Source organism: Seriola dumerili, unplaced genomic scaffold, assembly GCF_002260705.1.
Source record: "Seriola dumerili isolate Sdu_G_001 unplaced genomic scaffold, Sdu_1.0 BDQW01000109.1, whole genome shotgun sequence".
In the NCBI taxonomy this organism is placed as follows: Eukaryota; Metazoa; Chordata; class Actinopteri; order Carangiformes; family Carangidae; genus Seriola; species Seriola dumerili.
Window position 1 is genome coordinate 923,726 of NW_019174364.1, and position 13,187 is coordinate 936,912.

The 13,187-nt window shown below is 36.9% G+C and overlaps 1 protein-coding gene across 1 annotated transcript; it reads left to right on the forward strand.

Annotated features, from left to right (window-relative positions):
• Window positions 1-858: 858 nt before the first annotated feature.
• On the forward strand, window positions 859-6,922 carry LOC111222826 (sodium- and chloride-dependent GABA transporter 2-like). Its single transcript, XM_022746681.1, has 14 exons — window positions 859-1,054; window positions 1,402-1,536; window positions 1,799-1,939; window positions 2,045-2,129; window positions 2,234-2,366; window positions 2,475-2,609; window positions 3,060-3,163; window positions 3,269-3,393; window positions 3,487-3,599; window positions 3,694-3,831; window positions 4,221-4,323; window positions 4,776-4,876; window positions 5,444-5,614; window positions 6,758-6,922. Exons 1-14 carry the CDS (start codon window positions 859-861, stop codon window positions 6,920-6,922), a joined length of 1,845 nt encoding a protein of 614 aa, XP_022602402.1.
• The last annotated feature ends 6,265 nt before the right edge of the window (window positions 6,923-13,187 follow it).

The window sequence follows — 13,187 nt, forward strand, 5'->3', positions numbered from 1 at the left end:
TACACTGAAATTAAACAGGAATATATTTAACAATATCAGTTAAAACAAAACATAAAACTTGGTGGGGATATCAATTGTTAGAAAATGTGCGGATCATAGTTATTTTTTTAAACATTATTAGCTAACATTTAACATTATTATTAGCAGTAGCTCAAAAACAAAAAAAAAAACTTACAATGAATCCTCATGATTTTGGTGACTCACTGACCTTTCCTGTAGCACCGACATGAGGTTGACTTTTGTTTCAAAGAGTTGCCAAGAAATTTTCAACAAGCATTCACGCCCCCCTTAGTATAAACTGTAACATCTCACATGGTCTACTGACTTTTCATCTGGCACCATCATCAGGTCAAAATTTGAGTTTGTCCACCACTTTGATTTATGACTAAATACTTGAAAAGCTAATGACATTTCCATCAGCTTCATCTGTATAGACTACTTTGGTGCTAACTAGCAAATGATAGCATACTAACACGTTAAACTAACATGGTGAACATGCAACATTATGCCTGCAAAACAACAGCAGCTTTGCATTCTCATAGTGAGCATGTTAGCATGGGGACTGCTAGCCGCTGGCATCGCTATATACGCTATACTGTTTCATAATGTTTTCATAACTGATTTGAGATGGCAAATGTGGTGTATATCTTTGAGCCTGTTCAGTTCTAGTATTTAGTCTGGCCTGTGTGGTATGACTTTCAGAAATAATTCATGTGGATGGAAACATGAGAATATTGAAGAGAAATCAACATGTTTCCCTGTGTACAGTACCTAATATGGCCTAACAGCAGCTTCATGTCCTCTACTGTATTACACACTTACACATATACACTCTTTTAATTCTTACTAAAGGTTGAAATGGACCAAAAACTAAACTCACAGGTGAAAATGAATCTGATGAACCTTGGGGCCAGACCAGAACAAACTCAGCCCAAACCTCTGGAGAGAGGCCAGTGGGCCAGTAAGGTGGAGTTCATCCTGGCAGTGGCTGGACACATTGTTGGCCTAGGAAATGTCTGGAGGTTTCCATACCTTTGTTACAAAAATGGAGGAGGTAAGTGTTTATCTTTGCTGTTGTGCATCATGTACACAAGACTGTGTTGTAGGTTCCCTTGCCAGGGATTAAGGTTTTCTTCAGTTAATAGTTAGCTTGTTGGGCAACATTTTATAAATGCCAGCCATGAAAAAAAATCCTTGAACTCTGTCAGTATTGTTATAAAGTGACTTTGCTTTCTTAGTGTTAAAATAATTACAGCTCTTTGGATGCTGTATAACCCCAAAGGACAAGCTCACAACTATTAATCTACTGATCTTTCCGCTGCCTAACTGCATTCATTTTTACAAATTGTTTGCACAAATGTATGCTCTGTTATAACAACATATTTCATTTTTATTTTACAGGAGCTTTCTTCATTCCCTATGTTTTGTTCTTGTTCACCTGTGGCATCCCACTCTTCTTCCTGGAGACATCTTTGGGCCAATACACCAGTCAGGGTGGAATAACATGTTGGAGAAAAATCTGCCCTCTTTTTGAAGGTAAATCTTCACAGAAGTAGTTGTAGCTTTTAAAGTGCCATTATTCTGTAATTATTGCTTGTTTTCCTAGTTGCCCCTTTTTCAGAAAAAGTTACACAGAATTGTTTGATCAATTCATTTTGTTTCGTACATGATCATTAAATCTTGAATTAGTGTAATTGAAAGTCAGCATTGATAGGTCCGTCTGTTAGATTCTTGGTCTTATGTCATTATCAGATGTACCTTTTTTTATCTTTACAGTGACATCACCATCTCTCAACAGGTTTAGGTTATGGAAGCCAAGTGGTTGTTTTGTACACTGGAGTGTATTACATCATCATATTGGCTTGGACATTTCTCTACCTATTTTCGTCCTTCAAGCCTGAGCTCCCATGGGCGAGCTGCCACAACAGCTGGAACACAGGTACAGAGTACCAAGACTTCATTTGCCATGTATGACGTATACACCTGTGCACTGTGTTTATTTTGTTGATCAGTTGTCACAGCCTCTCTTGTTCTTCAATGCAAGATGGCTGTTTTGAGCACGGTCACAACCAAACAACCCCTCTGCTCCTGTATGGAAATAGTACATCTTCAGTTGTAGAATTTTGGGAGTAAGTAGCATGAATGAATTATTGATTAATTAATCATTATAAAAGGGCTGGTGTTTTTTCCCCCCTTTTTTTATAGTATGTTTCTTATTAAAACTTTGTTACAGGCGGAGAATCTTGGGCTTGTCCAGTGGTATTGAGGAAATTGGAAATATTCGTTGGGACTTGGCTCTTTGTTTACTTCTTGCCTGGGTGTTGTGTTACTTTTGTGTCTGGAACGGAGTGAAGTCCACAGGAAAGGTACAGCACAATCATAGTGCTAATGTTTAGTATCAGATTTCATGTAATCTGTATCAGTATTTCATCTTAAAAAAGTGCCACAAATATTGATGATTGGTTGTGTCTTAGGTGGTATACTTCACTGCCACATTTCCGTATGTAATGCTGGTGGTGCTGCTTGTTCGTGGTCTTACATTACCGGGGGCCAAGGAAGGCATCATGTTCTACCTCTACCCAGACCCATCCCGCCTCACCGATCCAGAGGTACTGCTATCACAAATTCAGCTGTTGCTTTAATCATCATCACCGTCATCATTCCACCTTATTTCCTACAAATGACATTCATGTACTAATATTTTGTTTTTCCATACATGCTTTGGAGGAAATGTATTTGCTGCCTGAATTATGTTCACTCACTATGTTCTTGTAAGGCATGAGAGTCACAGCTGGTTTGGGTATGGGACGTTGTGTAATACAGATACAGAGACTCCAGACCAGTTCCCCACATGTGGTGGTTGAAGCAACAAAAACCCTTTAGTTAAGGATAATGAAAAGTAAAATCTTATGTTTTTGATAAATAGTACTAACATAAAGACATTCTTTCTCCTGCTCTTCAGTCTTTAAACAAGACCACAACGTTTCTCTAACCTTAACCACGTACTGTGACTTCCTGGATCTTTACAAGCCTAAACTGAACTCATCCAAATCTTTTAGGTATGGATGGATGCTGGCAGCCAGATTTTCTACTCCTATGGAGTTTGTACCGGTGTTCTGACATCTTTAGGAAGTTACAACAAGTACAGCAACAACTGTTACAGGTTTGCATTATTATATTTTCACTGAATTTAATTCAAAATTCTTAATACGTACTGTAGTTTGGATTCGAGCAGAGGGTTAATCATCTCTCAAATTCCCACCCACAGAGACTGTATTTACCTGTGCCTGTTGAACAGTTTCACCAGCTTCGTAGCTGGCTTCGCCATCTTTTCTGTGCTTGGTTTCATGGCAAAGGAGCAAGGTGTGGATATATCGATGGTGGCTGAAACAGGTATGGGATTTTAATATTGATTAACAGAAACCCAGAGTAATGCTGTCTGAATTGTTTTAAGAATATGACCATTTTCTCCATGTACCTTTACAGGTCCAGGTTTGGCATTTATTGCTTATCCTCGAGCTGTGGCTCTAATGCCACTTCCTCAGCTCTGGGCTGTTTCCTTCTTCGTTATGATCATCTTCCTAGGATTAGACAGCGAGGTTGGGCCATGTACTGTGTTAGCTCTGTTTGGAATGTAATGGTTAGATTCAGACACTGTAACACAATTCTTTCTTGTCTATTTTGTTACCACAGTTTGTTTATCAAGAGTCGTTGGTCACAACCATCTCCGACATGTATCCCTCATTCTTTCAAAGCAACTGTCGCCGTAAACTCCTCCTTCTTGCCATTAGTGCTGCAAGTTTCCTTCTTGGCCTTGTGATGGTTACAGAGGTGAGTGCTTTGCGATAACAATTTCTTTAATTTCTTTAATCTGTTAAGTCTTTATTTGTAATAGATATATCTGTGTAATCAATTCAGATAAATGTGCTTTAAATGTATTCAAACACACAAACACACAAAGCCTTGAAAGAGAGGAACAGGTGAAGTAGAGGAAAGCATTTAATGGTATAATCATTTGTATCTTTGAACAAAAGAAAGAACATTTTCTCTCTTTTAAAGGGTCATGATTACAAGCAAGCAAGCAAGCAATCTATTTTTGTCGTACCAGTTTATAGTCCTTACTTTCAAAATAACACATTAGACAGATACAATGTGTGGATGATCCAGTGACAACCTTGCATTGACGTTCATTGTCGGATTCTGTTTCTCCTCATTTGCAGGGAGGCCTTTATATTTTCCAGTTGTTTGACCACTATGCTTGCAGTGGGATGACACTTCTACTTTTTGCTGTTCTTCAGTCTCTCTGTATTGGATGGGTCTATGGTAAGGGGCAGGTCTAACTTGATAACACCTACCAGAGCCACAGTTTGATGCCTGATGTTGTACAGCCTAGTGGTTTTTAAATCAGTGGCTCCCCAACTGAGGGAGCAGGATGGCAGAAAAAAAATCTTTTTACAATTTATGCCATGGAAAAAATTTATATTTTCACTTTACTACCATCTTCTGTTCTTGTGAATTACTATGATAATAACTGTAGCTATAATGATGATTCAAATGAAACAGGGAAAAATCACTGGTTTAGATAACTTCATCATAGACATGTGACCTGTGAGTGTTACAGATTTGTTTTAAGGCATCACAAGGCAGAAAGTTTGGGAATGTATATTATACTGTTTATGTCGCATTGTGTTAGATTGTAGTATTTTTCAAAATTTGAAAAAAAAAAAAAAGATACATACGTCTCAAGTATAACTAACACTACCTGTTTTCTGAAGGTGCAGATCGTCAATATGATAATATAAAGGACATGATTGGATATCGACCGTGGCCTTTTATGAAATATTGTTGGCTGTACTTCACACCAGCTATCTGCACTGTAAGTAATGGAAATGTAACCAACCATCCAGTAACTTTGCTCATGCTTTACTAACAAGCAAGTGTATCTGACAGCTGCCAGAGGCTTCTGTCCTGAAGTTGTCTCAACCAGATGGAAACCAGTACCATCGATGGGGTACAATACAACTCAAGCCTGTTCAGTGTCATTTTGAATTAGATGTTTAAGGGATCTTAGTAAGAATGTATCTAAACACTGGCTTGTTTCTCTTTAAGAAATATAAGATTATGAGATGATCTAAAGAACTCACATTTGTGATATTTAATCGGGATCTGTAGCTGTCACCACCACAGATTTAGTGGTTGACGGAGCTGAAGTGGCAAACACTGAGGCTATCAGCAATAGTGCAAACTGTTTCTTATTAGTCAGCTGACAACTGATGCAAGTTTGACTTTAGTCTCATTTTCCATTGTGTTTTACTTTGAATAAAATACACAATAGCAAATTGTTAATTTGCTTTTCTGTGTGAAATGCAAATTAATAATCTGATCATTTTGAGCCTGTTTTCATTCCTTGTTTCATTCCTTTTCTCTCTGCTTTTATTTTTAGTTCACATTACTCTTCTCTGTGGTCAAATATACTCCACTCAAATTCAACAACACTTATGAATACCCCTGGTGGGGCTACGCCATCGGAGGATTTTTTACTCTCTCATCAACACTCATGGTGCCCCTGTGGATGCTGTACGCTGTGAGTGTCACTCCAGGAACACTGAGACAGGTAATCTCACATGTTGTTAATGTAACAAGCAAAATTAGGTCACTCAACACAGTTACAATGGTTTTAAACTAAAAACTATAATGGTATCAATTAGTTTCTGTAATAGGGTAATTCAGTGAAGTAATGTCAATTTATACTGACGTTGACAAAGAAACTGTATTCTATATCTCTATGCTATATTGGTCACGTCTGGCTGACACCTGATCTACTTAAAAAGATCAGTGTTAGCACCAGTAACAATTACATAATTACAACAACAATTTTTTTCTTTTTAGCTTGTACAAACTTCCAAGAAAGACAACAAACATTTGCTGAGTATAGCATTATGATAGTTCAGATTCTATCACTATTTAACTTTTGGGTTGCCAGTTGGCTGTGTATCGCTAAGTAAATGGATGTATTTAGATCAGTAAAATATAAAGTTTATGGTGGGGAAAAGGTCTGTGGTGTTGGCCGCTATTTCCTTGTCAAGATTTGACTCTGTGTTTAGGAATAAAAACAACTTGGTTAGGATTAGGGAAATATAATACTTTGGGTTGAAATAAAGGTTAAGGGACAATTGTAGTCAAACCAGTGTTGACTGTCGGTAGGAAACAGGCCACAAAACACGTTTACCCACGTTAAAGTCTGAGGTTTTGTTGACCCATCTAGCCACCCCCGTCCTCCATCATCCATAACTCTGCACACTTTGTGCCTCTGCAACAATGTCATGCTATTTCCTCCTTTTCTCCTGACGGACAAGAGCAACAGAGGATATAATAATTCCTACAACTTCTGGAGGGCTTTGTCACTTATAATGAAGATTTTTGTTTTGGGGCATTTACCGAAAAGCTGATCGTTTGTTCTTGTGAGGACAGTCAATGGCCGGTGAAATGAAGCAGCCGGTGACTCCATGAAAATGAGAGAAAACAGGTTCCTGTCTGCAACAATGCAAGTTAGCAGTGACGACAATGGAAGCATGCGCGACTGAGCTGTACCACTGCATTGTACTTGTCATTGATTTTGAGCCTTGAACCGTGCCCTTCCCGACCGTTACTCTTTATTACGAGACATTATGGTTCAGCAGATTTGTTATTTTATTCATCACAATTAACATACTGTAATGACATTTACTGCAGTTTATCTTTCTTCTCCTTCACACAGAGACTGAAAATTCTGTGCACTCCAGCAATGGACTTACCTACAGCCACATTAAAGAAAACATCAAATCCTGAAGCTTTCCAGACTTTCACTGGCTTGTACACACTACGCATAACAGAAAACCCTGATGACAGAGATGACAGAGCTCAGAGAACATCAATTATTTGACCTGCAAGAGGAAAAAAAAAAGAACTGCAAAGAGAAGAAAGACTTGTATCTCTTGTGTGATCCAGTGTGCTTATTGAACAACTGCAGGGTGCATTTTATTGTTACTGGGTAATAATACAAGACGTCTGGGAGAAGGGGGTTTTTTCTATGGAATTCATTAACAAAATAGATTTCTTTATGCTTTAGGAAGGAAAGATGTGTCTTTCTTTTGATTATAAACTGTGTTATATACAGTATCTGTTGTGTATGCTGGTTGGCTGTAAACAATGTATTACTGGTGAGATTTATATTAATGTTAAAATATTATAATTTTTTTTTTAGTAGACAACAAACGAGATGTTAAACCCTGGTTAACAATAATAATATTCTAAAGAAGTTTTGGTACCATTCTTTTTAAATTATGATACACTAGTTTAGTACACAATTATTGGGTTCATTACTGTTGTAATGTACCCACTATGTAATATACTATTGTAATTATTTTCATTCATTCATTCATTTTCTACCGCTTATCCTCTAGTAGGGTCGCGGGGGGGCTGGAGCCTATCCCAGCATCCTTTCGGGCGAGAGGCGGGGTACACCCTGGACAGGTCGCCAGTCCATCGCAGAGCACACAGAGACAAACAACCATTCACTCTCACATTCATATCTATGGTCTGTAATTATTTTAATTAATATAAAAATGACTATATATCTGTTTGCAAAATAGTGACGTCCTTGAAAATAAATTGGAAAAACAGGTATATAAAATAAACAATGGTAGACAGATAAAGATGGTTGAGTTGTTAGGTAAGCAAAACACTTTACAATGCACCTGCAATGCAGTGGGTGTCACAAGTATTAACAGACCACACCTGTGTGTTTTGAACACCTGAAACCAAAGCTATGCAGACTGTAATCCAACACATTACAGAGTAATATAAAGCCACAGTGTTCAGCTGTGTTATACTTTAATTACAGTGTAAGTACAGATTATGGGGGCAGAATCTTTGCTACTCCTAAAAACCTGATTGCTGTTCCCATGCTGAAGTTGAAACTACAGAGGGACTGACAGTTTTTGCTGTGAGGACTCCTCAACAATGACCTGCCTGAATAACTCAGGCTTGGAAAATCAATATCTTCTTTTAATTTTCTTTTTTTTTTTTTTCAAATGGCTAACTGATAATCTTATTTGGACTTGGAAACACATGTTAACTAATTTTTGTTCTCACTATTTGACTGATTTTCAGTAGATTTTCTTTATTGGTTTATGTTTGGTTTTTGTTAAACACTGTGGTGATTGTTGATTTGGTTAAGTGTTATAAATAAACTTTATCTTTATTTTTGTGGAGTGAAGGTGCCACACAACTTGACTCCTTTATTCGTGATGAAATTACTTTTAGATGCACTTAAAAGCTGATCGAGGCAAGCTGATTTTTTCTACAAATTTTCTATCCCAAAACCACAATGTTATATTGAAGAGTAGCCATGTTTAAAAAACAAGCAAACAGACAAACAAGAACAACTAGTATTTAGCTTGCTATATCTTTTAGAAATGTACTTACTGTCTTTTCCTCCATGCACTCTATATTTCAAAACATCTTTAAATGTAATTTGTATTACATATGTATATTTGTATTTTTTGCACCAAAATATATTTTTAAATAATTTATATCCTACTACTTTGAGTGTATGAGCATTTCCCACAAGTCCCATTTTCCTGCTCAGTGGCAGCATTACTGTACTGTACTAAGTAACACAAAGGGGAAGGTAAAGGTCATATCTGAACTCCCTTGATACCTGTCATCACCTATTCTGAGTTTTGGCCACTGGGGGGCACTTCAGGTCTTGACACAGTGCTTTTCTTGCAATGGGGACTCTCAACTCTGCCCTCTGCTGCTGCTTCAGTTCTGTTGGTTGAAACTGAGAGTACGACATCTTCTGGCTGGACTGTCACATTACACAGATACAGGAAGGACCAGGCAAAGTGGTGCTTTGTTATCTTGTGTCTAATCACTTTAACAACTTTACTGTGTTAAAACATTTAACCAATTAAAAAAATAATGATAAACTCAAGTGTTCTGAAACCACACCTTTCTGCCAAGGCGTAGGGTACTACTTAAGAAGAATAATTTTTGGTAAATGTATATAATAATGTGTATGATAAATACGTGAAGAAATGAATCACCCCAAAAATAAAAGAAAAAAAATGGTGAGACACATGAAGTAAACCTCAGTAATTATGTCAAATGATTAATAAATCCAGTATCACATAGAAATAAACATACAGCTGTGTAAGGAGCATCTTTCATTGATCATTCAATGCACTTTTTAACGCATCAAAAATACCAGACAAGGGGAGGCCTTCAAACTGCAAATGAATAGGTAGTAAAACCAATAATAGAACCATCATAAATAAACATAGTAATACTAATCCTATCTTAGCCAGAAATGAGGTTACCCCAATATACAACAGCATTTAACAGCCGCCACTAGTATTTACAGTATTTTCTGAGTTTAAACTGTGGCGAGCAGGATGATGAAACAAACCACTAGAAGGTGCCTCACTAGCAAATGCAGTGTTAGTATTCATATATTTTATCTACATGATCTGGATACAGTGGTACAATGAACCACATGATTATTGACATGACATGACCTAAAAAAATAATAATAATAATAATAACTATATATATATATGTACATATATGTATGTACATATAATTGTTAGACATTTGTGGGGGGAGATGTTTTGTAATGGTTTTGAAGGACTTTTAAGAATGATTTTAATTTCTTGAATGCAGTATATTGGTGTTTTGTAACATCTACGCACAGAGTAGGTGGGAAAGTTGAGCATAGGATCTTAATCCTTTTGAGTGTCTGGGCGACTGTGGCAGCAGAGATTAGACAGAGCACAGATCCTCTCTGGCAACTCAGGGAGGTGACGACAGCAGGACCTCAGAGAAAGTGTTCACTTATTTAACGTTTATCCCACTGAAACACCATGACCTGACTGGACACTTAACAGGAACTTCATCATTTTTTAAACTTTGTTTTTCAAAGGAAAAAAGCTGTGATCTTACCCCTCTTACCTAATGGTGACTGACTTACTGCCATGTGAAGCATCTTTAACTTTGCCCTGTCAGTCAAACCAAATTAGCAAGCGACCAATCCATGTATTATTCATTATTGATCTTTATTGGTCTTTGATTTTCACCCTTCTATAGCGGGTATTTGGGACAACCTGAGGATTTATTTATTTATTTATTTATTTTATGACAAAGAAGAACAGCAATGCTCACACTGAAGAAGCTTGAATGATTTGCATGTTTGCTTAAGAAATGATTAATTGACCCTCAATATGGTTTCCTGTTGACTATTGAGTAAATATGCCTTTGTAACATATATTAGAAATGCAATAACATACTACATGTAATTTAATTGTATAAGCAGTAAAAGAGGATTTCTGTATTCCGTGGTAAGTTCCCTGAATTCTTAAATGCAACAGCACAAGAACAAACCCTTCCTTCCTCTTCATGCCTTTCGTCATAACATAACTTATTGCTTTCACCATAAGAAATTCAGATAAAAACTACATGTGATGAGAATATTAAGCTTTTTTTTATTCAAAGAAATCATATTCTAGCATTGGAGTTGCTTGGAGTAAAAACAAGTAAAATGGATGAAGTTAGTAGGCTCTTACTTTCATTTGTTGACATTTAATGTGGTACAATATGCTCTAGATCAGTCATATAATGTGTCCTCCTGACCCAGTAACAGATAAGCTACAGTTCCTGTTTGACACATGTATCAAACAGGAACTGAACACTTTCAACATACTTAGCCTCCATAGAAGTGTGGTAAGTAGTTGTCTAGTGCAAAGCAGAAAGCTAATTCCAATTACCTGTACGTGTGACTTTAGGCACGAAGCATTTATCTAAGCTTTTTCAGACTTCTCACCTGCGTCAGGCTTATGAGTGTCTCCAAGCTTCTATATCAATCTCATTTAGAGCTCAGCTCTCACATCCTTGACTTACCAGATGCCCCACATATCACCACTCTAACCTTTCACACATGCTAAAACAAATTTTAATGCCTGGATGTGTAAACTATCTATCTATCTATCTATCTATCTATCTATCTATCTATCTATCTATCTATCTATCTATCTATCTATCTATCTGTCTATCTATCTATCTGTCTATCTATCTATCTGCCTATCTGTCTGTCTGTCTGTCTATCTATCTATCTATCTATCTATCTATCTATCTATCTATCTATCTAACACAATATGAAACACAAGGATGCACAGTTGATGTTGTTTCAGTTTAAATTTATATTGCATTCATTTTCATTACATGTTTTAATGCGTGTATCTTTCATACATATTTAACATATTTCAAATTTTAAAATTACATGAATTATGAGTAATTTAAATCACAAAGATAAAGAAGCTTGTAACTAATTTTATTACAGCATATTGTGCTTCATTAGGAGTGCAATGGTGCCTATAGTGCTCCCTAAACAAAAGAAGACAAAAGAAAAAAGAAAGAAAAAAATCACATCATAAATGAATGTGTAAATAAGTAAATAGATAAATAAACTACACGGAAAAAAAACAAAAACCTTCAGTCTCTGCACTCAGGTCTTTGACCTCTTGAGTCAGTGTGTGGTGGCTGTAATCACTTTTGAGGACAACGTGAATTGAGGGAGACAGGTGTCACCTCTAATGTGTGACCTGCCTTCCAGACAACCTACTCAACACCTCTGAATTGCGTACAAAGTGTGAATCCAATTTGTGAGGATTGAAGATTAGAAAGGGCCAAACCCCTCCGGTTTAACAGCTTGCTAGTGACAATTTTTGGATGCTAAGCAGATAAACACAAGCTCCTTGGTCTGGAAATCCCACTTGTGGGAATTGGCACACTTATGAAATCTGTGTGACAGATGGTTTCCTGTTTGTATATCCAGGGCATTGCCATATGTGATTGTATTATCATTAACATTTATACAGATCACTTTCTCATGTCAACAGCTTGAATGTTTGATCATAAGAAAACAATTTCATTGCTGTACTTGGAGCAAATTTATACGCAGGTTAATTGTTAATAAGTGCATAAACTGATTGTATTAAATTCACAGCAAATAGCAGTAACAATGTCCAATTTCTGATAATGTGACAAAACTTTATAGGCAATCCTGAACTCATTACATATTACACCTGCTAAGAGCTACACTTACCAACAACTATTGTTACCACTAATTGTTGTTTATTATGTTGATTATTATACATGCGTAGCTTCCAAGCTTGAGTTATGGTCCAACTCCTTAAATAAAGATCACTTCATGTGTCGGATGTGACATCACAAAAAGAAACAGTATGCCACCAGATCAACCAATCTGCACTTCACCTGCTGTAGACCAAGCAGTCTGTTCTTTCAGCACTTTGCAAGATGATATGATTATATCATATTTTTAAACACAATTTGAATTTAAAAATAAAGTACTGCATGCTGATGGTTTTTCACAATCGCTTTGATGCAATTCACACATAAGAAACATAATTCTCACCACTCTTTCTCAAAACAGTTCCCCACATTAGTATTTCTCATTGAGGGTGTCTCCTGAAATATGGAAAACAATTGTGGACCATGTTATCACCCATGGCCTAAGATTGGCTGAAGCTGGTTGAGAGGTGCAGCCTCAGGTGACACGGTCTACTGTGGCATATGCAATATATCACATAAATTTTTGCAGTATGCAGTAAAAATTTGAATCTGCGACCACTGCATTATAATTAATAAGTATAGTTAATTGTAAGAATAGTACCACTGAACAAAGTATGGTGACGTGGCAGGAACATCATAGGTTAGAGGACCACAGTGGAAGTGCCAGGCGCCAGTGTGAGAGCAACATCACAATGTGTGCTGCTATTGCTGAACATGGGCTAATTCATTGTGGCAGCTAATGGGCCCTGCAACACAGACTGGCTCCTTCATTCTTGGATGGGCGCCACAATGGCCTCATTTCAGAAGAATGAAAGGGAGATTGTGAGGGCCAACAATCTCCATGTCATGTTTTGATTCGGGACAATGACAAAAAATTTTCCGCCACTTCAGCCGTGTGAAGGAATGGTTAGAAAACCACCAACAAATTATTATGATGGTTCCTCCCAGGATCACCAGCCCCATATTTTTTTTTATATAGCCTATATGATGTATATATATAATTTCATATTATATATGATATATGGTGTGATATCATTTTGCTTTCGTCAGTTACAACA

What these genes read in the sequence shown, in the direction of transcription:
- LOC111222826 (XM_022746681.1), top strand. Translation starts at nt 859, where the DNA reads ATGGACCAAAAACTAAACTCACAGGTGAAAATGAATCTGATGAACCTT. An exon ending in TTGTTACAAAAATGGAGGAG is followed by an intron (nt 1,055 to 1,401) that starts GTAAGTGTTTAT and finishes TTTATTTTACAG; the next exon opens with GAGCTTTCTTCATTCCCTAT. An exon ending in AATCTGCCCTCTTTTTGAAG is followed by an intron (nt 1,537 to 1,798) that starts GTAAATCTTCAC and finishes ATCTCTCAACAG; the next exon opens with GTTTAGGTTATGGAAGCCAA.